Source organism: Acinonyx jubatus, chromosome A3, assembly GCF_027475565.1.
Source record: "Acinonyx jubatus isolate Ajub_Pintada_27869175 chromosome A3, VMU_Ajub_asm_v1.0, whole genome shotgun sequence".
NCBI classification, from domain to species: domain Eukaryota; kingdom Metazoa; phylum Chordata; class Mammalia; order Carnivora; family Felidae; genus Acinonyx; species Acinonyx jubatus.
The window spans coordinates 133,172,446-133,195,243 of NC_069388.1; the positions used below are offsets into that span (position 1 = coordinate 133,172,446).

General features: G+C 50.7%; 1 protein-coding gene across 19 annotated transcripts in view; it reads right to left on the reverse strand.

Annotated features, from left to right (window-relative positions):
- The window catches only part of RNF144A (ring finger protein 144A), a 364,490-nt gene that overhangs the window by 229,565 nt on the left and 112,127 nt on the right, over nucleotides 1-22,798 (reverse strand). For 8 of the 19 annotated variants that reach the window (XM_053201276.1, XM_053201275.1, XM_053201274.1 and 5 more), the window contains one exon: nucleotides 14,047-18,201. The exons of 5 other annotated variants lie outside the window; for them this stretch is intronic. In XM_053201276.1, coding sequence (XP_053057251.1) covers nucleotides 17,914-18,201 — 288 coding nt within the window. In that variant the 3' untranslated portion in view covers nucleotides 14,047-17,913. Of the gene's footprint in view, nucleotides 1-9,381; nucleotides 13,701-14,045; nucleotides 18,202-22,798 lie in introns of those variants that run through there. 6 more of the 19 variants (XM_053201282.1, XM_053201280.1, XM_053201271.1 and 3 more) reach the window with 3 other exon arrangements.

A 22,798-nucleotide genomic window follows, 5' to 3' on the forward strand; every position in this document is an offset into this window, starting at 1 on the left:
CTCACTCCCCTCCAGAGATGCCTGCCATCTATTTTAACTTGGGACAATGATGTCCTTCCCACCATGGATGCTATGCCTTGTGACCTTTCCTTGTTGAGACGGAAGGCCTCCTTTCTATCCCTCTTTTCTCGAGTGTTCCGAATCATTACTAAGAACACAACAGTGACTGGTACCCGCATGTCCTCCCTCTGTCCACGTCAAAATCCAAGTCAAAGTCAAAATGAAATAGGTTCGAGCCTAGACTACCAGCGTGGGTGCCTGTATCTGCTCTTTCTCTGACCTCTGCCCAGGCCAGGCTGAGGACAACAGCAGGAAATAAGAGGCCACACAAAGCACAGCCGAGTCCATCCAACTGCCCCAGCTGAGGTAAGGGACACAGGACAGGCCCCAGCCTCGACCCGGAGAACCACGTACCCAACTGACCCGGAGCTAATCCCAGGGACCTGGGTGAGCTCTGCGGAGGTTGGAAGAAGTGTCCACACCACCACTCGATGCATGGGCAGTAGTAAATGTAAATGTTCATGGTTTTCAGCCGCTAAATTTGGGTGGGGATGATTAATTACCAGTAGCACACTGATACGCTCCTGCCTCTTTTATCTGGAGTAAAATGGGGGAAAATGCCTATCATACAAAATAGATGACTTATACTACATATGATACTTGATAGGTAATGCCTGTCGAGTAATAGGTCTATAGCACAGAGTGAGCATTCCTGCATATTAACTTCTGAGACTCTAGAACTCTTTCTCATTCTCGTGTTGGGTAATTTGAAGAGCTGCGATATCCTTACCACAAGTAAGCGTGAGATGTCATTCTAGGCCTCAGCATTTGGCCTCAATCGTGAATGCCAAAGAATGGGTGTGCTAACAGTCAGCAAAACTGAACAGCAGGAGACTTATTCCTGAGCTGTGCCCTCCCTGAACTGGCTGCCTGGGGATGGAATTCTGCCCTGACCCATGGAAATGTGTGCAGATGGGTACAGGAGACAAGCAGTTCTCTGGGAAAGCTTTGGTTGATGTTAGTCTTCTGCCCATCAGGGAAGAAAAAGCCATCAGAAACCTCACCACGGGGCTTAGCTCCAGCATGTTCCCTCGGAATATGATTAATCACTCTCTAAATAATACAAGTCTTCCAGGAACAATAGAAGGCAGTGACTACAGAATATTCATAAATATTCAACTGAAGCCTGGTGGAAACGTTATACTCCCAACAGGGTTCTGTGCTGACGTTGGAAGTCAGACCCCAAGTCAGACCCACAAAACCGTGCAGAAAAATATTTACATAAGCAAGCTCAGTGTGGGCTACGTTATGCTTTTGCCTGGACACTGGGAATGAATTTGGACCTGATGATGAAGCTCCGGTCTGAGTGCCAGCAGCCTATTTATGTCTGTGACCCACTTTCATGTTGTTGGGGGTGAACAGAGTAGGGCTACTGGGGCCACTGTATTAGCAGAGCCCAGGTCATCGAAATATTGTTTTATTTGCCTTTTGATTCTGTGGTATCCATTCGCCCTTCTAGATTTGGTACCCAACCCCTAGACACTAGGAAAAATAAAGTGTAGACTCAGGCCCTAGGTTCTCTCAAGGAAAGTGCATTCCACAAAGGAATACAGACTCATAAATGTGTCACTGCAATTGATCTAAGTGTCAACCTGGTGACTAGACCGAACAGTAGGGGGCTGCAAGAGGAAGGAGGGGCTGCGGATGCTGGTCTCAGAAGGTGAGACAGGGTGGTGGCCGGATCTGCAGGTAAGTCTTCACAGAGGATGGGACGTGAGCGGGTCTCTAGGAGGAGATGAGAATTTGCAGGTGAGAAGACAGGGCGGGAGATTCCATGCGTCTCTGCTGTGGTCTGGGACAGTGAAGGCCTGGGTGGTGATGGTTAGGGAGCATGAGCTGGAAAAATCGGAGCTAAATCTGGAACAGGAATTTGGAGACCCAGAAAAACACAGTGGCCTTTCCCTCCATCTCATGGTTGGTGAATTCTGGCTGCAGTTTGGGCGAGAGAGGACGACTCGGAGGGTACTGGGCTATGAGGCTGGCTGACTCCTTTGGAATCTGATGGGAACAAAAGAAGCACCAGCCCTGCAGGCTGCCGCGAGCTTCGAGAATGGGCTGGCGGTTGCCTGGACATTCGTGCACTTGGACCTGAGCCCTGTTGTCTTTGTCAACATCCTCCTGGCTACTGACGTCTCTCTGAGAAAGAGTGCCAGCAAAATCCAGCCAGAAACCTCACAGTTAAAAAAAAAGCAAAACATTAGAATCAGATCTCAGACCTTCCAAAGTTCTGAAGAAAGTACCAAAAAGGACAAAAGACAGAAGAGAAAACCGTGCGAGAGAAGCACAAAGGCAAGTGTACGGGAGACAAGGAAGCATGGCCAGTGGGGCTCCGTGGATTCTGTCTAGAAAGCCCTTGTTGTGAACCTTATCCTGACGGGCTGCCGCTAGGATGGGCGATACTTCGAAACACTGCTGTGTCCAAAATCAGCATTTAAGCACCACTTTCCCCTGCCAACAATTTCAGGTCCTGAACACCACGTCTGCAATCGTGACACCAGGCTTTTGGCAGATTCGGAGAGCCACAAAGTAGCACTGCATTTTTTTTTTTTCTGCCTCCAGCACCCTTTTCGCTCAAGAAAATGAACTTTTAAACAATTCTTATTAAGCAATCCACTCAGGGAGCTTCTCTGCAACCCCCCCACCCACGACCCCTGTGATTGGCTTAGGGTTTCTCCCTCACCCCTGCTGACTTTGACTTGGGCTAAGTTCCAGGGTAACAGAGCACCGGGTGGGAAAGCTTGGGGTTCTCAGTAGTCAGCATCTCCTGAGAATTGATGGAGATTTCCATTTGACTCCTGACCCCTGGTTACTGGCACCAACACCGACTGAGGTATCTGCCTCCACTTGGCCTCCAGGCCTCTGTCTACAAGAAGCACCCTGCATTTCTACCAGAAGTTTTGTTTTCCCCTGTGTCTTTGGTGCACTCACTGTACCCAGAAACCTCAGTATAGACACCACACTGTTGCCCGACTCCAACAGCGCTGGGCTGGGGGTGGTGGCAAACAGAGGACCAGAGAGCAAGAAACACTGAAAACTAAAACCTTAGGTTAATAGTACAACAGTGTCCTAGTTCATCCATGGCAACTCTCACCAGGCCTCATTGGGTCTCCTCTACCCACTTAGGTTCTTTTTTTTTTTAATTTTTTTTATTTTTGAGAGAGAGTGTGTGTGCACGTATGGCAAGTGGGGAAGGGGCAGAGGTGGGGGGCAGGGAAAGAGGATCTGAAGTGGGTTCTGTGCTGATGGCAGAGAGCCGGACGCGGGGCTCGAACTCCCGAACCGCGAGATCATGATCTGAACTGAAGTCGGATGCTCAACGTACTGAGCCACCCAGCACCACCCCCCTCCTTTAAGTTCTTCATAAAGGCACATCTAGACACAACAGGCATGTCCAGGGGGCGTAGAGAAGGGAGCATGCATACAGCACCACAGAGATGCCGTCCAAGAAATACAGAATGTGGGAGCCCTCTGTAGGAAACACGGCTCCCTCTTTCACAAAAAAATATTGTAAGGAAAAAAAATCTGAGGGAAGAGAAAACTGCAGAGTCAAACACATGTAGATATGCCCAACCACAATGTTTGGACCTTTCTGAGATTCTGATTAAAACCAACTAATGCAAAATCTGTGGAATAATAGGGGAAACGTAAACACCGATTAGAGATTTGTGATATCAAGTAATAATAGCTGATTTTTTAGATACAATAATAGTAGCAGACTTATAATTAATAGTCCTTATCCTTTAGACACACGCAGGGGCACCTGGGTGGCTCAGTTGGGCATCTGACTCTTGACTTCTGCTCAGATCCCAGGGTCATGGGATCGAACCCCATGTAGCACTCTGCACCGAACGTGAAACCAGCTTGAGAGTCTTTCTCTCTCTCTTTGCCCCTCTCCCTGCTTGCTCTCTATAAAATAAAAGAAAAAAAATTTTTTAAGAAAAAAAAAAAAGGAATACCTGGAGAAGTGTTAAAACATTGATAAGATATCTGATATTTACTTCAAAATATAAAGGCTGAAGAAAGTCAGTAAGATATGGAGAAAACCAGAGTTTCTGGCCATGATCTGATGATCATAGTTGAACATAGATGTTGAATTCATACGGGTTCCTCATATTGTTCTATATCATTTTGTATATGCTTGAAGTTTTCCATAATACAAAGCTAAAAATAATCAGTCTGATAACAGCTTTGTCTTCGTACTTTCCCTATACACACCCTCTTGTTTTACAACTGGCCTCCATAGCTTGTGCTGTTGTGTTATCCTCTGCCTGGAGCACCCTTGATTCTTAATTTTCTTCTCTTTCCTCCATTTCTGACCTAATCCCTACTCCTGTTGGCTCTTCGAGTCTTCATGTGGTGGCCACCTCACCTATCACGCTGATTCATCTTTGCACCTTAAATATCTAGCACGGTGCCTGGCACACTGTTGATACCTACATTAAAAAGAAGACTGTTATTTTCGTCTCTTCAGTGTTGTGGGGATTAAGTCACATGTGTCCACTGACAAGTATCGGCTTACGTTTGCTCTTCCGGGAAGATGTCTAAGGGAAAATGTACCATGATTCTTTTCAGTTCTTACCTACCCACCCCCTGGGATTATCCTGGAGTTCACAGGACCATGTAAAATATATCCAGGAGAGCCTGGGTGGCTCAGTCGGTTAAGCGTCCAACTCTTGATTTTGGCTCAGGTCATGACCTCATGGTTCGTGGGATCGAGCCCCACGTCGGGCTTTGAGCTGACAGCGTGGAGCCTGCTTGGGATTCTTTCTCTCTCCCTCTTTCTCTGCCCTTCCCTCTCTCTCTCTCTCTCTCTCTCTCAAAAACAAAGAAACTTTAAAAAATTAAAATATATTCAGGTTGATGGAGGGCAACTAGAACTTGATAATTCTAAGACTGTTAGTAAGATAACTCCAATCTCCATAGGAAGAATGGAGCCACTCCAGTAATTACACACGAAAAACAAATAGTAACTTCCCCATCCATTATAGTCATGCCATCAACAGAGTCGACAGAATGGAGGTTATCTTCACTATTTGGCAAACAAACTTGGTGATCAGAGAAAACGCTTGTCCAAGTTCAGCTAATGAACTGAGAATGAGATCTAGCTCTCGTGATTCCCTGACGCCCTGGGGCCTCTATAACACTTGCCAGAGGGGCACCCAACTCCTGTTCCTCCAGATCAGAAAGCCCTTCCTCACTAAGCTGTCCCTAAATCTTGCTTCTGGAATGAACCACGGAGCACTCACTGCGCACATATTAGATCTTCAGTGTGCATCAGGTGCTGTGCTGGAAGTGGGGCTAGACAGGTCAAGAGAAAACAGGCTGGCTGTCAGCTTCGAACGTATTGCAGATAGATTTAACACAAGCCATTGTGTCACCGTCTCCAATAAGGGATATAGAGAGCTCCGTGTGACACAAAGACAAAGCTTGGTGGTTTTAACCCTCGACTTGGCCACAGTTAAGGCTGTAAGGTACTTCTCGAAGTCTCCCTTCTCACCTCCAGCTGATGAATGAGCCATTTCTTTGATAATCCGGACTAGCGAGAGCTCTCAGGGGTCAGACCGTGCAGTCCTGGGCGGGGAACGTGAGGCATCTCAGCACATGAAGCTCCAGAGAAGAGCTCCGAAGGGAGCTTGCCCACATGCCGCACCAGGCAAACGGCCGGGGAGCTTCTGGTGTACATGGGGATTATGGTTCTCAACGCAGTGGATGCAGAAACCGGAGATGTGCAGATGACCAAGGCGCCAGTGACTCCAGCAAAGTAGACACTGAAGCAAGGGAAGAGGGGACCAAGCCAGGTGGGAAAGCCATGCAATCTGAATTATAACAAAATACACAAAGGCAACTCCCTAACAGGAAGGAATGGTTGAAGGCTGTGACAGGAAATGCTGCTGAGAGAATACCAAAGGCTGGGGGTGGAAATGGGATAGGGCTGCAGAATTCACTAGAACGACCCAGAAAAGATCTATGAGGCACACGACCCTTAGGTGGAGTGTGCTGAGGAGGGCCAGTGGGTAGGGAGCTCCTGTCCCTTGTGAGACTGTCTGCCTCGCCCTCTGCCTGTCCGGTGTGCATTTTTTTTTACAGCTGTATTTTGCTTGCGTTTCGCAAAGCAGAAGTTCGCTTTGTTGTAACTGCCCTTCTTTTCTGCCCTCGCATTGTCTGCTTCTCCTAATTTGTAGTAACTTCCCATCTAGTATCACCTGCATGTTTCATTACATGCTGATTGCTCCTGTCATGAATAAAAACATTAAATGATATTAAATAATCATTTAATCCTGCACTGACAACCAATCAGTTGTGCAGAATAGAGAAACAGGTTACACTCTAAACGTGCCCCATTCCTCCTGCCCCTGAAAACTTCTCAAGCAACTGAGTGTGGGTAAATTTTTGCCCTTTCCCCTTCGTGGACCAAAAGGATTATTTTTTCAGGATCTTGGGTTTCAGGTGGAACCAGAAAACAAAATCTCCAGAGATCCTCTCTCCCCAGAGGGACATAATGTTACCTAATTAGTCCTTTCTTGTCTATTGCTTTTGTTTTTAAGAACTTATATCCTGGGTGTCTGGATGGCTCAGTCGGTTAAGTGTCCAACTTCAGCTCAGGTCATGATCAGGCGGTGCATGAGTTCGAGCCCTGCGTCGGGCTCTGTGCTGACAGCTCAGAGCCTGGAGCCTGCTTCAGAGTCTGTGTCTCCCTCTCCCTCTCTGCCCCTCCCATGCTTATGCTCTGTCTCTGTCTCCCAAAAATGAATAAACGTTAAAAAAAAATAAAAGAATTGATTTAAAAGAATTTATGTCCTGCCAAGCTTCCCGTCCTCTCATGTAGGACAGTGGCTTGTAAACACCACCAGGCCTTGAGCCCCGTGAGGATGGGGGCGAGGAAGCTTCGCATCTTTTGGTGTCCTTGTTGCTGGTGATTTCCGCAGAGCAGGTGTCTGGCATCCCTTGTTTCATCCATCTCCTGCGCATTCATACTCAATCTTCAGCTAAAGTGAATCTCTTCCAGAATGAGCTGAGTGGCCTTTGCCAACATCTGCTTCTGTGGTTTCCAATTCCATCCAGGATCTTATTTTTATTCCAGTTCACACCCTGGGGAATGTCGATTTCCAAGGTGATCCTGTCCTGGGAAGTACTTTGCTGTCCTGGGAGAACCGTCTGGAAAACTCCTCATGGTGCTGTTAATGCCCCTCGATCCTAGCAAGGCTGCCCTATTCTCACGTCTCTGAAACCCTTTCTGAAGACAGGTTCCCTTGGTCACCACTGGCCCCTGCCCTTGAAGAGCTTACATCCCGAGTTTTCTTTCTACACGCCGTGGGGCGGGGCATCTGCTCCACAGTCCACCAGTCACTATTACCGGGAAGAGTCAACAAGAAAACACCACGTGAGGAGAGGATGACAGAGATTGGGGCAACACATCTACCAGGCAAGGAAGGTGAAGGACCGCCCCTAAGTGACACCTGCACACCCTGAGCTCAACTCGGAATAACCTTCCCTGACCACATGCTGCCCATCGGTGCGGCCCCACCTCTGGCACCCAGTAATCTGGGTCCCTCTGAGTCTTTAATGTTGGCAAATATCACCACTGAGGCATTCTGGAAGGGAAACAGATCATGTGCCTATAGATACAACATGCATACCGATTTCTCTGCTCAAAATTGTTCCTCAGCAAGAGCATTCTCTGGGGCTATTCCTGCCTTCCAGATTAGCTCAAAGAATCAAAGTCCAACCAGAGTGCGGAAGCCCTGTTTCGGGGAAGGGAGCTTCAGCAACAGGGGCTTCTGGACCCCAGCTGGGCAACCCCTCACCTTTTGTTCTTGTCTGTCTCCTCTGACTGGCCTCGCCAGGGCAGGACCGTCCACCTGTGGACCACACTCCCTATTATAGGCTGCACTGTGTCCCCAAGAAGGATGCTGGGAGTCCTGACCCCCAAGTCCTGTGATTGTGACCTTACTTGGAATCGGGTCTCTGAAGATGATCGAGTGAGGATGAGGTCATAGTGGACTAGGGCAGGCCTGAATCCAATGACTGGTGTCCTCATAAAGAGGAAAGGTGGACACAGACAGACAGACACACACACACACACACACACACACACACACACACACACACACAGGAAAACACCACGTGAGGATGACAGCCTGGGGCAGTGCATCTACAAGGCAAGGGAGGTGAAGGAGTGCCAGCAAAGCACGAGAGGCCAGGGAGACAGGCTGGGAAGACATCCCAGCCCAACGGTCCTCAAAAGGAAGCAACGCTGGTGACATGCTGATCGCAGACTTGCAGCCTCCGAAGCCACGAGGGAATAAACTTCTGTTGCTTAAGCCCCCCAGTCTCCGGTAATCTGCACGGCAGCCCAATACCCACTCCCCACAGCTTTAGAGCTGGGTACCCAGGCTCCACACACTGGGCCCTCCGAGGTCGGACACTTGGGTAACTGGTACCCCGACGGGCCAGATGGACCAACTTCCTGGACTGGCCACTCCCTTGAACGCTCCCGCCCCGAGTTTTGCTTAGCTGACGCCTACTCATCTGCAAGGCCGCACACGGCATCTTCCCATCAGCCTCCTCTGACCCGCCACCCTCGCCGGGTGTGGTGCATACGTATGCCCTCCACGTAGTACTTGGCACACCTTATTCTCGTCACCAAACGGCAGACCTGCCTCGCCTCCAGACTAGGAGCTCTCAGTGACTAGGAATAGTGTCTTGGGTGCCAGCAAATCACCAGTTAACAAAATACACCCCCTCTGATCGGCACCTTAAGCTTCTAAGGATGGTTTTTAAAATGTGACCACAGTACAGGGAACAGTCCCCCATTCTTAGCCTGCTGCTTCACGTAAGTAAGGTATATATTCTCCCACAAAGTTTAAATGCAGCAAATGAAAATCAAAGTGAGTTACCAGAGTCACTATGAAGACAAGCAGAATCTGTATTTATTCTTCTTTTCCTGGTAGGAAAAGGACGCTCACGGATTGTTACGATGCTGCCCGCAAATCTTGACAGGCTTGTAAATATTCGTCTTGGGCACGGAAGCGGCCAACAGGGAGATGCTTTCTGATGCCGCGTCACTGGGCCGGAACCACAAGGAGGAGAGGGGAATGTGTGGCCACTTACCCAGCGACCCGGCAACTCAGATCAGTTTGGCACCAGGAGCTGTGAACACTCCCAAGGGAGAAAACCTCAGAAGAGGAAAGCGGTTCTGCCCGTGAAGGGAGCCCCTCCCCCCCCCCTCGCCCCGCCCTCACTCCCGCCTCCAATCGTTGTGTTTTCAACCTCCGAGCCAGGAGTCAACGAAGAGGGTACAAAAGATGGAGCCAGACCGGATTTACAAAAGTAACCTGTATTCCAGCCAAAATCTCTTTAAAAAGAAAAATCCCTTTTCTAAAGGGGGGGGGGGGGGCGGGAGACAAACTATGTAAGACACAATACATTTAAAATATGTATTGAAATTACAAATCAAGCTTTTCCATGTGATTCCAAAGTACAAAACACAACATTAAAAGGCATTCAAACAGCTCTTTTATACATCACAGTGTTAGTGGCACAAGATGGACTGACATGTCAAAAACGAGAACCGAACTTTTGTTTTTACCACCGTTGCCAAATACATACTGTCTACGTGTGCATGACCCATTCGTGCATATTTTTATACAAGAGTAAAAATACACCCGTGGTAAAATGAGCAAAGAATGAAGGAAAGGTCAGGCATGTGGCTGGTACTTACCCCTAACCCAAGGCTCCCAGGAGTGCGGAAGACGAGATTATACCAGCCGGAGGAAGAAGGGCGCCCGTGGGGCTTTATCAACCGAAACAGCATGCTCCCTTACTACTGACGCATTAGCAACTATATTTGGGCACAGGCCCTTCGTTCCATGTGGCATTTTGGGCAATACCAGTCATAACCTCTTCATTTTGTGTATCTTCCTAAGGGCTTGGGTTAATTATAAAGAACAAACAAGCTTTGGTATTTTTTAAAGAGACCTTCACGAAGCTTTAGACATGCAAAATATTTTCCCTTGATGATTTCAGTGTCATATATATATATGTATATACACACACACACACACACATATATATATATATGGAGACTTATTAATAAATGAGAATCTGAGAAATATACAAAAAGCCCACCCTGGTTCTTTCCAATCTCCTAATTTTTAAAGACTATCAAGGGAAAATGTCTTCTCCCAATTTCTTAAATAACTTTAAACTTTGCAAGCAAGATAGATGAAAAAGATAGACTCATCTTGGAGTAATTTTTAGATCTCTGAGGATCCCTTTCCCCACGGGCCCTGGACTCTAAAAAGGAACCGGCCTGGTCCTACACACACTGGTTTTTATGGAATAATATTCCATAAAGAGAACTTGCTCCCCTTTGCAAAAGGTGTGAGCGGTGGTGGAGGTCAGTTCCCCGGGCTACGGCCACCCCCGCGGGGCGAGGAACAACTGATATGGACAGCCGGTCATGCTTTCCAAGGATCTGATTATGCTCAGGTCCTGAGTCGATCTCTGCTACGCGAACATCTACAGTGACTCCTCCTCGGAGGGCGCCGGCCTCTTGTGACCGCTGCAAAGCTCGAAGGCCAGGCTGCAGGGGACAGGACAGCCAGACTGACAGACTAGACCTGTCCCGCAAAACCACCCAACGGGGTCAGAGGGACTCGGATGACCCACAGGTCACCCGCACCCTCCAGGGCCACCCCAACTGGACACCGGTTGAGTTAGCCATGACCTGAGGACCTTCTTCTCTCCTCGCCAGGATTTCAAGGCCTCGAAAGGGGTAAACATACATGTGCTTCCAGAACGTCGGCATGAAGACCATCCGTGAAAGGGAATGTCATCTTCAGTTAAGACAAGCTATGCCATGTAACAGCCCACTACCAAGTGCAGGACTCCCCAGGTTTCACCAGGGAGTGAGGGCAAGGTTAAAATCCAAGACGTGGGCCATCTTCCCAGGCTCCGTTTACATTTTACATCAGGCATGGTTAGTACTGCACCCCCATGAACAATGGGGTTGGCGTTCCCTACTGAAATAAAAGCGTCACACGGAGGAAATTGCAAGTTTATGTAAGGATCCCATTGTAATCCTGCTGGTATCTTCCCAAGGAAGAGACGATTTTAGCTGTGTAACTACAAAATCAAATTGAGGCATGCTTGGTGCAAAAACTCAGGAGCAAGCAGGTGCCAGTGTGGCTGCGGCTGGCCCGAGAATCTTCATGGTCCCTACCTGGGTCGAACCACGTGCTTGTGAAACGTATCAGGGGTGAAGGCACAAGGCTGGTGGGGGCTATGAATGTGCAGGGCCTGCTTACAGATTTCTCCGGGACAGACGGACAGCCCAACCCGCTAGGAATAGAGACCTGAGCTCTAGCCCAGGGAATGCATCCTTTCCAAAGGCTCCTGTTCTACCTCAGAGGAGAGGGGAACGACCGCGGGGACTTGTGCGGTGTGCAACAGGACAGGGATGGGGTGAGGCCTGCCCCCTCCTGGATCAAAATGGAAACAGGGCCGCAAGCCGGCCTCCTCTGACAGGCATTTTAAAGGGTGCCACTAGAGAAGTGCATTCACTGGTCCCAGCCTGGGCCATTGACTCGAGCCTCAGGACTCACTGAGTGTCACCTCTCCAGAAAGCCACCTACCACAAGGCCCTGTCGCAACAATTCCAGCTACAGAGACTCACTGCCCAGGCTCCACTGAAAAGACAGTCTCAGGCATGTTCTTATTTTGTTACTGAGTAAGAATTCAGCTGTGGTCATAAGGAGAATGTTCTGAATATGATTTCGACACAGCCTGGCTTCCTAATGGCTTCAGTTTCATAAAGATAATAAATACTACAGGTGAAGAGCGAGGTGACGCTGTTCCTTCTAACCTAGCAAATGTTAAGAAACAAAGAAGTGTCTACACGGGGAAGGAAAGCAGGACCCGAGGCCAACACAGAAAGGTAGAATCAAACACACAAAAAACCCGCCACATTTTACAAATGTGCTCACAATAAGCGAACACGTCAGATTTTCCGTTTCACTCCTTTGTGGAATGTGTAATAAGTTTTAAAAAGTTCCGCGATAATAAATCGACAACAATTGCCTTTCTGTTATTTCAGAGGCCCCCAAGTTCAATGTAATCGGTTTGCTCCTTAAAAGCACAGGTGGCCTCAAAGGCCATAGGAGAGCCAACTCTCTGTAAAGACGCGTTCTCTGCGTTTTAAACTCAACGGATGGAGCAACGTGTGTCTTAGTCATCCGCGCGTTCTGCTGCCATGGTAACAGTCACACACGGCCTAGGAGAGACCGAGTGGTACAACCCCCTAAGTGAAAGGGAAGGTGTTTTCAGCGGGGCAAAATGGTTAGCAACGGGACTCGGAACTCTGTAAGGTAACAGGATTTCTCCAAAATAACTTAAGTCATTTAAACAACTGAAAATCAGGAAGCTTGTCCCCCAGGCCCCAGGGGAGTGCTCCAGTCCTGCCAGGAAGCCCTGCCTAAGAGGATCAATAGCACTATTCGCTCCTTACTGTCTGCGCGAGGAGGCTGGGGCAAGCAGCCAAAACATACTGATTCTCCGCAGAGCCATTCCCGAGTCAAACATTTGGTTTCCAAAGACATTACAAAATATCTGCTCATACCTGGATGAGAAGAGATAAGCCCCATGAGCTGAGCTGAATCACCAAAGAGAGAAAAAACAAAAGGAAAATCTAGTGATGAAGATACTCCTTTAAACACGTCAGTATCGTCAAAGAAACGCAACAATACAGAAAGCGCGTTTCTAACAGCACACCGCTTACGGTGTTCAAAACGTCGTCACAGGTTTCAAGAAAAACACAAAGAGCGCATAAGGCTTTCTAAATCTCCTGAAAAGTGGCCGAGCCAGAAAAGTCATTTGAACAGTAACTTCTTAAAATGCACATTTCAAGAAAGGCATAGGATGGTTTAGATGCACCTTGTTGGTTTTTCACTACTCAGTTGGAAAAACAAAAAGACACCTTCTAAAAAGGATTTTACTAAATGCCATTAGTAATAAAAACAGTTGTCATAAACAGAGTGCTTTTCTCAAGTCAGAATTATTGGATTCTGCCTGAAGTGAGGTGTAATCCTTAAAAGACTCCTTCTCTCAAAAACATGGCACCATCAGGACGCCAAGGAGGAGACGGACAGCATTTTGCACAAGAAGGTCTCTGAAGCAGCCACCAGACACTCCTAGTCTATCGCCACTGGGAGAAAACTGCCCGGGGTGCCTTGCACAGCGCCTCCCTTGTCAAGTCGGCAGAGATCGATTGTGTGGGGACGCACCCTACCCACTGCAGCCTGCCTTCCCCATGCCCAGGTGACCACACCCGGGGCCTCGGCAAGCGCTCTGACATCAGTCCCTGAAATCACGGCATCCAGCGTGACACTGTGAAGCTCTATGGGGCACATAAGGCAAGAAAGATGTTTAGTGAGGGGGGCGGCGGGGTGGGGTGGGGGCGGGCCACGCTTCCCGGAGGCAGGGCTCTCGATCCAGCATCGCGCCTTCCTCTAGGTGGGTAATGGGTCATCGTCACCTTTACTGCACTTGCACTTGCAGCAAAGTACAAACGGAGTGGCCAAGAGCAGGAAAGGCGAGGCCACCAACAGCAGGAGCCCAAATCCAGCAAAAATGCCCACGACCTGCAGGAAGGAAACACAGGAGCAGAGGGTAAGGTGGCTATTCCACGACTGAAATATAAACCACACAACCATCCATCCTCCCGTCATCTACTCATCTGTCATTCATTTATGCATCTACCCAGCCACCCATCTACCATCTAGCCATTCATCCATCACCCATCCATCTACCCATCCTGCATCTACTACTCATCTACCCACCCATCCATTCATCCATCCACCCAACCCATCCTTCCACTCAGCCATCCATCAAACGATCACCCATCACCCATCCTATCCCCCCATCCACCCATCATCCACCCACCATCTACCCATCCGTCATCCATTATCCATCCACCCAACCCATCTTTCCACTCAGCCATCCATCCATCAAACGATCACCCATCACCCATCCTATGCCCCCATCCACCCATCATCCACCCACCATCTACCCATCCGTCATCCATTTATCCATCCACCCAACCCTTTATCCACTCAGCCATCCATCCATACCTACATGTATCAAACGATCATCCATCACCTATCCTATCCCCCATCCACCTATCATTGTATCCTTCATCCATCTACTCATCCATCCATGCATCCATTTGTCCACCTATCCATCAGTACTTGCTTCCTCTCACATCCCCTGCCCTTTCATTTCCTTTTCTTCCTCTCCCTTTCCTCTTCCACCTCCTTCCACCTAAGGACCCAAACTACCATCCATTGATACACCCAGTTAACAAACAAGTCTCCCCTGAGCCAGACACTGTATGAGGTCTTACAAATACAGAGGCACATCAGATCACGGCCCTTGAGGAGCACCAGTTCAGTGGAAAGAGACTTGAGACTTCATGAACTGACAACAATACATTTTACAGAAACTGCCATCAGGCTCCAGGTATAAAGGGAGTCCAAGGGTCAGACACCTGCATTTGCTAATGGGAAGGAAGGCTGCCAGTGGGACATGCCTGAGATTACAAAGATAAGGAGGTGGTTAGCGTACAGGAAAGACTAGGATAAGACGGGAGAACTCGAGAAAAGGAACCAGACCTGTGTTACTCCCAGAGTTTAAAACCCAGCACTGCTTTTAAAACTGACTGTTACAGGTTCTGACTTTGTTTTATAACACATGCTTACACCTCGGTATGAGCAGGTGCCAAGAGGAATAAGCCTCAGATGTAGACACGTTGTCATCTAAGTCAGACAGTGTGGTTGGTCAGGAAAGCAGGGTGTTCCTATTTTGACAGCCTCCCAACATTCGCCACCCGCCCTCCCCGCCCCTCCCAAGCAGAGGACAATGCAGAACTGAAACCTGATGACAGAGTCACAATGCCACCTAGTGTTCACAATGATAAATACATGACCGGTCCAGGCACTCTGTGCTAATGCTGACTTTTTTCCATGTTCCCTCCTCTCTGTGCCTCATTTTTCTCAAATACAAAATAAACACGCGAGATAAAAAGAACTCTAAAGGTCGTTATAAGCTCTGAAAGAGGATACCAGGCTATAGCACTCAAAGAAAGGAACCTTCACTTAGATTTCTGCCTGAAAACCGTCACACATGCATCGCACTGCATTTATAAATTATACTGCAAATGCTAGGAAGCCATGCTTTCTGCCCAGTTGGCGAAGTCCATTTGTCTGAACATAATGTCGACGGTGGAATTATGAGATGTGAAATCAGATCAGGCTTTGTTAAAATCACGTGCATGCTGATATTTTAGAAAATATGAAAACACCCAGAAAGCTGTTACTTGGAAGGCCCTGGGGCCATCTCCACTACTTGGAACGTACTGTCCATCCCAAAGAAGGGACACTCTGCGATCGGAAACGTATCAAAATCCTTGACCAAATGCTCACCTTCCTGGCCAATAACACATCCTAGTTTCTACCCCGTTCATCCTGCCTCTTGCTTCGCGTGCCATGTAGTAAGCAAGGTTAGCCACCCAGTCTCCTGCGGATCAGTGATAGGATGCAGATACTGCCAGAAGGAAACCAGCTGCCAGTAACGAATCAGACAGGATGCAAGTATCACAGAACAGAAGTGGTCAGTGAGCGCGTCATAGACGTGTGAGAGGCACTAGATTGTACACTACAGGTGATACAGCTGAGTAAACAGTTCCAGGCTCTGGAGGGACTCACAGCAGAACGTTGTTCATCCTGGCAAACTCTGAGACTTAAAGGTACAGCTTCTCGGGCCACCTGGGTGGCTCCGTCAGTTGAGCGTCCGACTTTGGCTCAGGTCACGATCTCACAGTTAGTGAGTTCGAGACCCACATATGGCTCTGTGCTGACAGCTCAGAGCCTGGAGCCTGCTTCGGATTCTGTGTCTCCCTCTCTCTCTACCTCTCCCCTGCTCATGCTGTCTCTCTCTTGAAAATAAATAAACATTACTCAGTCGGTTAAGCGGCCGACTTCGGCTCAGGTCATGATCTCGCGGTCCGTGAGTTCAAGCCCCGCGTCGGGCTCTGGGCTGACAGCTCAGAGCCCGGAGCCTGTTTCAGATTCTGTGTCTCCCTCTCTCTGACCCTCCCCAGTTCATGCTCTGTCTCTCTCTGTCTCAAAAATAAATAAACGTTAAAAAAAATTTTTTTTAAATAAATAAACATTAAAAAAAATTTTTTAGGGGCGCCTGGGTGGTTCAGTCGGTTAAGCGTCCAACTTCAGCTCAGGTCATGATCTCATGGTCTGTGGATTCGAGCCCCATGTTGGGCTCTGTGCTGACAGCTCAGAGCCTGGAGCCTGCTTCAGATTCTGTGTCTCCCTCTCTCTGCTCCTCCGCTCTTTGCACTCTGTCTCTCCCTCTTTCAAAAATAAACATTAAAAAAAATTTTTTTTTCAAATTTTTTTAGGGGTGCCTGGGTGGCTCAGTCAGTCGAGCATCCGACTTCGGCTCAGGACATGATCTCACAGTTTATGAGTTCGAGCCCCACGTCAGGCTCTGTGCTGACAGTTCAGAGCCTGGAGCCTGCTTTGGATTCCGTCTCTGCACCTCCCCCATTCATTCCCTGTCTCTGAAAAATAAATAAACGTTAGAGAAAATTTAAAAAAATTTTTTAAAGTATGGCTTCTCAAATTCAGACTGTATCTTCAGAGTATAACATGGGTTCTGTAACCAGTATAAGCCTCTGTGCACAGACCAGTGCATCTCCTGTAACAAACATGCAACAGACATTTAGGAGACTGACCCAGATGAACAGAAACTGGTACGTTTTGAATCCTCTCCTCCAGAGAGTTCTATAAACCACACTCCAGCACTTAGGAACTATATGCCAAAATCAAAGATGCAATAAGGTGAACGTATGGAACCCCTTTAATTCTCTGACACTTGGCATTTGAACATGACATCGAGGCCCACCCAGCACACCACATGCTAGATGTGGGAGAGGCTGGGACAATGACAGGAATAAGGGACAGAGGGCTGTGATCGCTCACAGGTCTCCTCCCAATTCTCCCTTCAGTGCCATCACAGGGGCAGCTTGAAATGGCCAGGATGGGAGTGTTTACACCGCAGGAAGCAAACACCCCCTGCCAGGTAGGCTGCTGTTAAATGACTATCAAGCGGGTGGAGGCGTGCCCTTGAGGCAGGGGAAGCCACAAGGTAAGCGTGGGGGCTGTGTGGAGTCTAGCCAGGCGCTAGGTGACAGCTCCGCTCTCTCTTGCCCACCCTCTGTAACAGCTCCTCATTTCTCCGCTTAATGAATATCTGTTGTTCTGAACTGTGCGGTGCAGGGCGATTTGTTCTCTGAAAGATGGGGGCCCAGCAGGAGGGCAGGGAGCCGCAAGCAGTGACAAAGGGCTGAAGAGTTCTGGGCAGAAACAGATTCGAGACTCAGAAAACAGGTGCTGGGAAGTTCAGGGTGGCTTCCTTAGGGACGTGGCAGGGCCAGCAGGTGTGAGCCAGGTGTGCACAGGCTGAGGCATCAGGAAGAGAGAATTTCAGGCCGGCTGTAGGACGGTACAGGTGGAAACAGGAAACACAGACGTGTGCAGGCAGGACATCCGGGCGGGGTCCGGCAAGGCCAGAACGGAGAGCTCAGGATCCCTGCTCGCAAGTTGAGCACTCATCTCGTTGAGAAACCAAGGGGGTAAGTTCCAGGGGCTTTGTGGAGGACAGGTCCACAGTTGGGAAGATGGAGCGAGGAGCCTACAGGACTCACAGCAGGCCGGGCAGGTGGGAGGGAGGACAGTGACCAGAAGAGGCACAGACGCAGAGGGTGTTCAGAAAGCGAAATCAGCAAGACCTGAAGGCCTCCAAGAACCGTGCACTCAGTTTTGGCTTGAGGGGGATGGACGTGCCATCTTGGTAACGAGAAGAACAGTGAGCTCCATTTGGACGTTCCGAGTCTGGGAGACCCGCGGGCACCCACATGGAGATATGGAGGAGGCAGTGGGGACGTGAATCTTGGGCTCTGGGGAGAAGCCAGCAGATTTCAGGACCATTAGCACCCAGATGTTCAAACGAGTGACTGTCTCCCAGGGACGGAGCACAGTGAGCAAGGGAATGAAGCCATCCCACCACCTGTGTGCAGAAGAGAAGGCCATCTCAAAGGCCACCATAACCACGCACCACAGACGGGGCCCAAACACTGGACATCTGTCTTTCTTCCACAGTCCTCGGGGGCAAGAAGCCTGAGACCCAGGTGTGGGCAGGGCTGGTCTCTCCCGAGGTCTCTCTCTGGGCTCACAGACGGCCGTCCCTCTGTGCTGGTCTGTGTCCCCATCTGTATACCAGTCATACTGGATTGGGGCCCACCCAACAGCCCCACTGTAACTTCATCGGCTCTCTGAGGGTCCATCTCCAGATACGGTCATGTTCTGAGACACCTGGGCTTAGACTGCAACACGGGAATTCTGGGGGCGCCTACCCCAGCCCCTGACAAGGAAGAGCATCAGGACTGTAGGATTTTAGTCTATGTGCTGCTGAAGTGAGCACAGGATTGTAGGAGAATCAGAAGGAACTCAGTGTTGGGAGCCCCCGAGTGGAGAGGGAGGAGGGCGGGGAGGAGTGGGGGCAGAAGCAGGTGGCAGGGGACAGATGCACTGATTCTCCCACCTCCCTCCAGGTCTGCAAGCTGGGAGGGGCACACGGGAGACTCAGATCCCTCGGCACGGGCTCGGGGTGGCCCCCAAAGGGCTGCCTGCATCCTCTCGACAGACGTCTCCTCGATTCCCTCTCTTCATCTCCTGGCTCCGGAGGGTTCCGGGTGCACCCACGTTCCACCTCCGCACCGTGGGCTCCGGGGACCCAGACAGTGTGTTCCACGGGGAGGAGGGCCGGCCACAGCCGGGTGAACAGACACATTTCCACGAGCACAGGGCAGGGGTGCCGCCGGGGAAAGCAGACAGGGAGGGACCTGGGAGTGGGGTTCAGGGAGCAGAACACACTGGCTGGAGGGGAGCAAGCCCCTGAGGAAGTGGGGGTCCAGGTCACTGGGGCCTTTCGTCTGAGGGCCATGGAGGCCAGCAGAGCACTTCCCACAACGGAGGGGGCTTGGAGGGAAAACCTCAGTTCTGCCCATACACGTCCTGTCCGAAATGTCCACTAGGCACCCACGTGGGGACAGCGAGCGGCATGAGATGCCTCTGCTGGGAGGTCAATGGGGCTGTGACACGGGCAGGGCCACGTGGTCACAGGAGGGGCAGGGAGCATACCACGAGGGCTCCTTGTTGTCACAAGGGCTGGTCCCACCTCCCTACAAACACAGGATGAGGAGGTCATTTCGGCCCCTAGATTACAGTCCAGCCCAGTGCTCTCATTTCACCAGTGCAAAATCTGTGGCCAAAAGCGATTCGAACGGTCTCGAAATTTGTTTAAGACAGAAGGGACCGGGCATCCTGGGTAAGTACAGGAGACAGTGCGTGTCTCTCTCACTGAGCTCTGGGAAAAGTACTGGTAGGACAGGGCCCTGCATGAGGCTCCCAGGACAGGGGTGTCTGTGGAACAGGACTCCCACCCATCAGCCTGGACTCAGAGGGCGTCAGCGGCACGCCTCCACGCACACACATGAACGCAGAGACCGGCCATCAGCTGGCTATTAAACGCCATCCTGTGGCTAAAAGTGAGCTCTCCCGGGGCGTCCGGGTGGCTCAGCGGGTTGAGCATCCAACTGTGACCCAGCTCATGATCTCACGGTTCGTGGGTTCAAGGCCCGCGGCAGGCTCTGGGCTGACGGCTCGGAGCCTGGAGGCCTGCTTGGGGTCCTCTGCCCTCTCTCTCTGCCCCTCCCCTGATCGTTCTCTCTCTCTCTCAAAAATAAACATTTAAAAATAAATTAATAAGTAAGTAAAAGTGAGCTCTCCCTTCACTGTGAGGTGTCCCTGAGCACGAAGACGGTGACGCTTCCCTGCTCAGAGGGGAAGGAGGAGCCCGTGTGGAGAGGGCCCTCCTCCCCCGTCAGGTGCTGGCGTCCTAAGGAAGTAGACTTACGTCGTGCAGAGGAAAGGCACACGATGGCCGAGTTTGGGGCCAGCACTAGCAAAGGCACCGCGGTTCACAGCAACCCTGTGTAAAGTGACGAGCGGGGGCCGAGGGCAGAGCACAGCTGTCCACCCGCGGCTGCTCACACCCAGGCGTCCGCAGCTTAGTAAGGAGCAGGCCACGTCTCCACCCCTGCAGCCACAGCCAACACCACCCCGCTCCTCCTTCCTGTTTGCAAAGGTGCCGTTCCGCAAGGAGGCCCTGCCGAACGAAATCAAAACAAGGACATCGCTCGGGACAAAACAGAATTGTATAAAACCTCCACGCGACAAAGACGCGTTTTTCCCTTCATCTGGCAGAACACTAGGTAAAACACGTTTGGCATCTCATGTTTTTACTCCCACCACAATATCGAGGGCAGCCTGCAATCGTCACAAGGAAGCACACCACAATTCTCACAAACAATCTCTTAAAATAATTTTCCCGAACTTCCTATCGAAAGGCAGGAAACGCGAAGGAGCAGGAACCTCGTCCAGCAAGAGATGACACTGGGCTTTCAACCACAGCCCCTACACACAGGAGTCACAGGGCACTGCCTTCAGGGCCGTGTTTGCAGTACCGCGGAGGTCTGTGTCGGGCGAGGCCCCGAGCGGCCGACAGAGAGGCACTTCCCTAAGGAGCTGAGGAAGCCAACCCCGGGCAGAAGCTCCAAGCGACATCTGTGTGCCTCAGGGCAGCACCTGACCCGTCTGGGGGATGGTGAAGCAGTCTGGGGGTCAAGACCAGAACTTTAGTAAACAGAACACATCGAGCAGGTAGGATACATATGTGGGTGTGTACAAGTGCTTGACGGGTTGAAGGGCGCTGTGTGTTTCTACCTACAGGTCTCAGTCAAGTTAAAACTCCAAAGCCATTGTTCAGAATGCGCTACGGCCCGGGTATGTGATAGGCAGGGGACCGGAGCAGGTGGGGCTGGAGTAAGACCCTGGTCCTGAGGGACCAGGAATGCCAGGATGAGAAGTCTTCAGGTTGTATCCCATCTGTGCGTTCTACTCTGCTGCTCTTAAGCCTGCTGTGGCTCCCTAGTGCCACAGTTTTTAAGTCAAAGCATGACCCTGGGGGTCGTCTCCAGGCTCAATCACTACTCTGCCCCAGCTTCCCATCCGCTGCACTGAACCTGCAGGCACCCCCATCCTGTCCCCAGGGTCACATTCTGGGCCCCTGTTTCATGGCCCCACACGCCACAAGTCTCTTCTGCAGCCTCCCATTTCAGAAACTTTATGGTTAGAATTCTTTGCCCCGCTTTCCATAGTTGTCCTCAAATCTTCCAGCCTAAATAATCAACGAGAAATACTTCCGTGCTTCTCACATCTCCCTCCGCCTTGCAGTCCTATGAGCTCCTGAAACATGCTTGATCGACGTCTGCTGGGCTTCCCTCAAAGTGCTGCAGGGAGGCCACATGGGTCGGCCCTGCATAGCGCAGAGGACAGACAAGGCGGCAGGAGAGATGGGACAAGCCAGAGGACCAGGCGGGCCCCTGGAGGTGATCTAACAGGCGGACAAAGAGGAGCCCAGGCGAAGCTGGGGGCTTCCAGGCAGGGTGGGTGTCCTCTCAAGCGCTGCCCCCTTCACCTGTCACTCTGTCACACCAACACTCCTGCCCCCGCTCCTTCCGACACACCTGCTCCAGGTCCAGAGTCCACTTTTCTTAACAGGAGCCTTTTTGTTTCCCCCAGACAGGGAACAAGTCACAGCGCCTCCCGACGACAGCCAAGTGCTTTCTCCGAACAGTCCCCAGCCGCCATCAGGCCCCCACCAGGACACCAGCAGCTCCTGCAGGATTCCTGGAGAAAATGGGCCAGCCGGACAGGCCCCTCTGCTTCCTGTCCCACCCAAAGGGAAAAGTAGCTGAGTGAACAAGGACAAAGGTCCCTCCAAAGACGGCTGGCTTTGAGTAGGAAGGCGGTGAACTAGTCACAAGAAAGCCAAATCAATCGACCACACTTTCAACCAGGTTGATTTCTGGAGCATCTTTCTGGCTCAGGCATGGAGCTGGGGCGTAGGGCCACAAAGATGAGCAAAACAAGTCCCAACTATGGAGGACAGTCTATCTCTCTTAAGAGTTAAGCCACACGCTCGAGAGGGGAAAACAAGAGGGGTCGCCATAAGTGATGGGTGTTGAAACAGATGTTCGCCCGGGGTGAGGGAGGGGCGCTCTGGTAACAGTTGCGGCGGCGGGGGAGGGGGGGGGGTCACGGAGGACGTGACCCTGACCTTGGCTATAGACAAAGGGAGTAGAATCTCCATGAGCCAGACTGGGACAAGCAGAGGAAAGAGAGAGCCGGGGAGATCAGGAGGACACCGGGGTTTGGCAGGACCGCGGTCCCGCAGGCCAGTGAGTGGAGAGCAGGAAGGCGTCGCCAGGCCCTGGAAACAGGGTCCCACCTGCCGTTCTGGGGTGTCCGGGCATCGATCAACCACCACCCCAGGCGCCTCACCAACACTTCCCGGACATTTCACAGATGAGCTGAAGGGGGACAGGAAAACCCATTTCTGCTCAAGAAGCTTTGCACTAACACAAAGTGAGGCTCCCCCCGCCCTGGGATCAGTAAGAAGCCTGCGGGGAAGTGGGCCCCAAGCAGGAACCTGTGTGAAGGGGAAGGGAACCCACGGCCCCAGCGGCTCAAAGGGCGGGAGA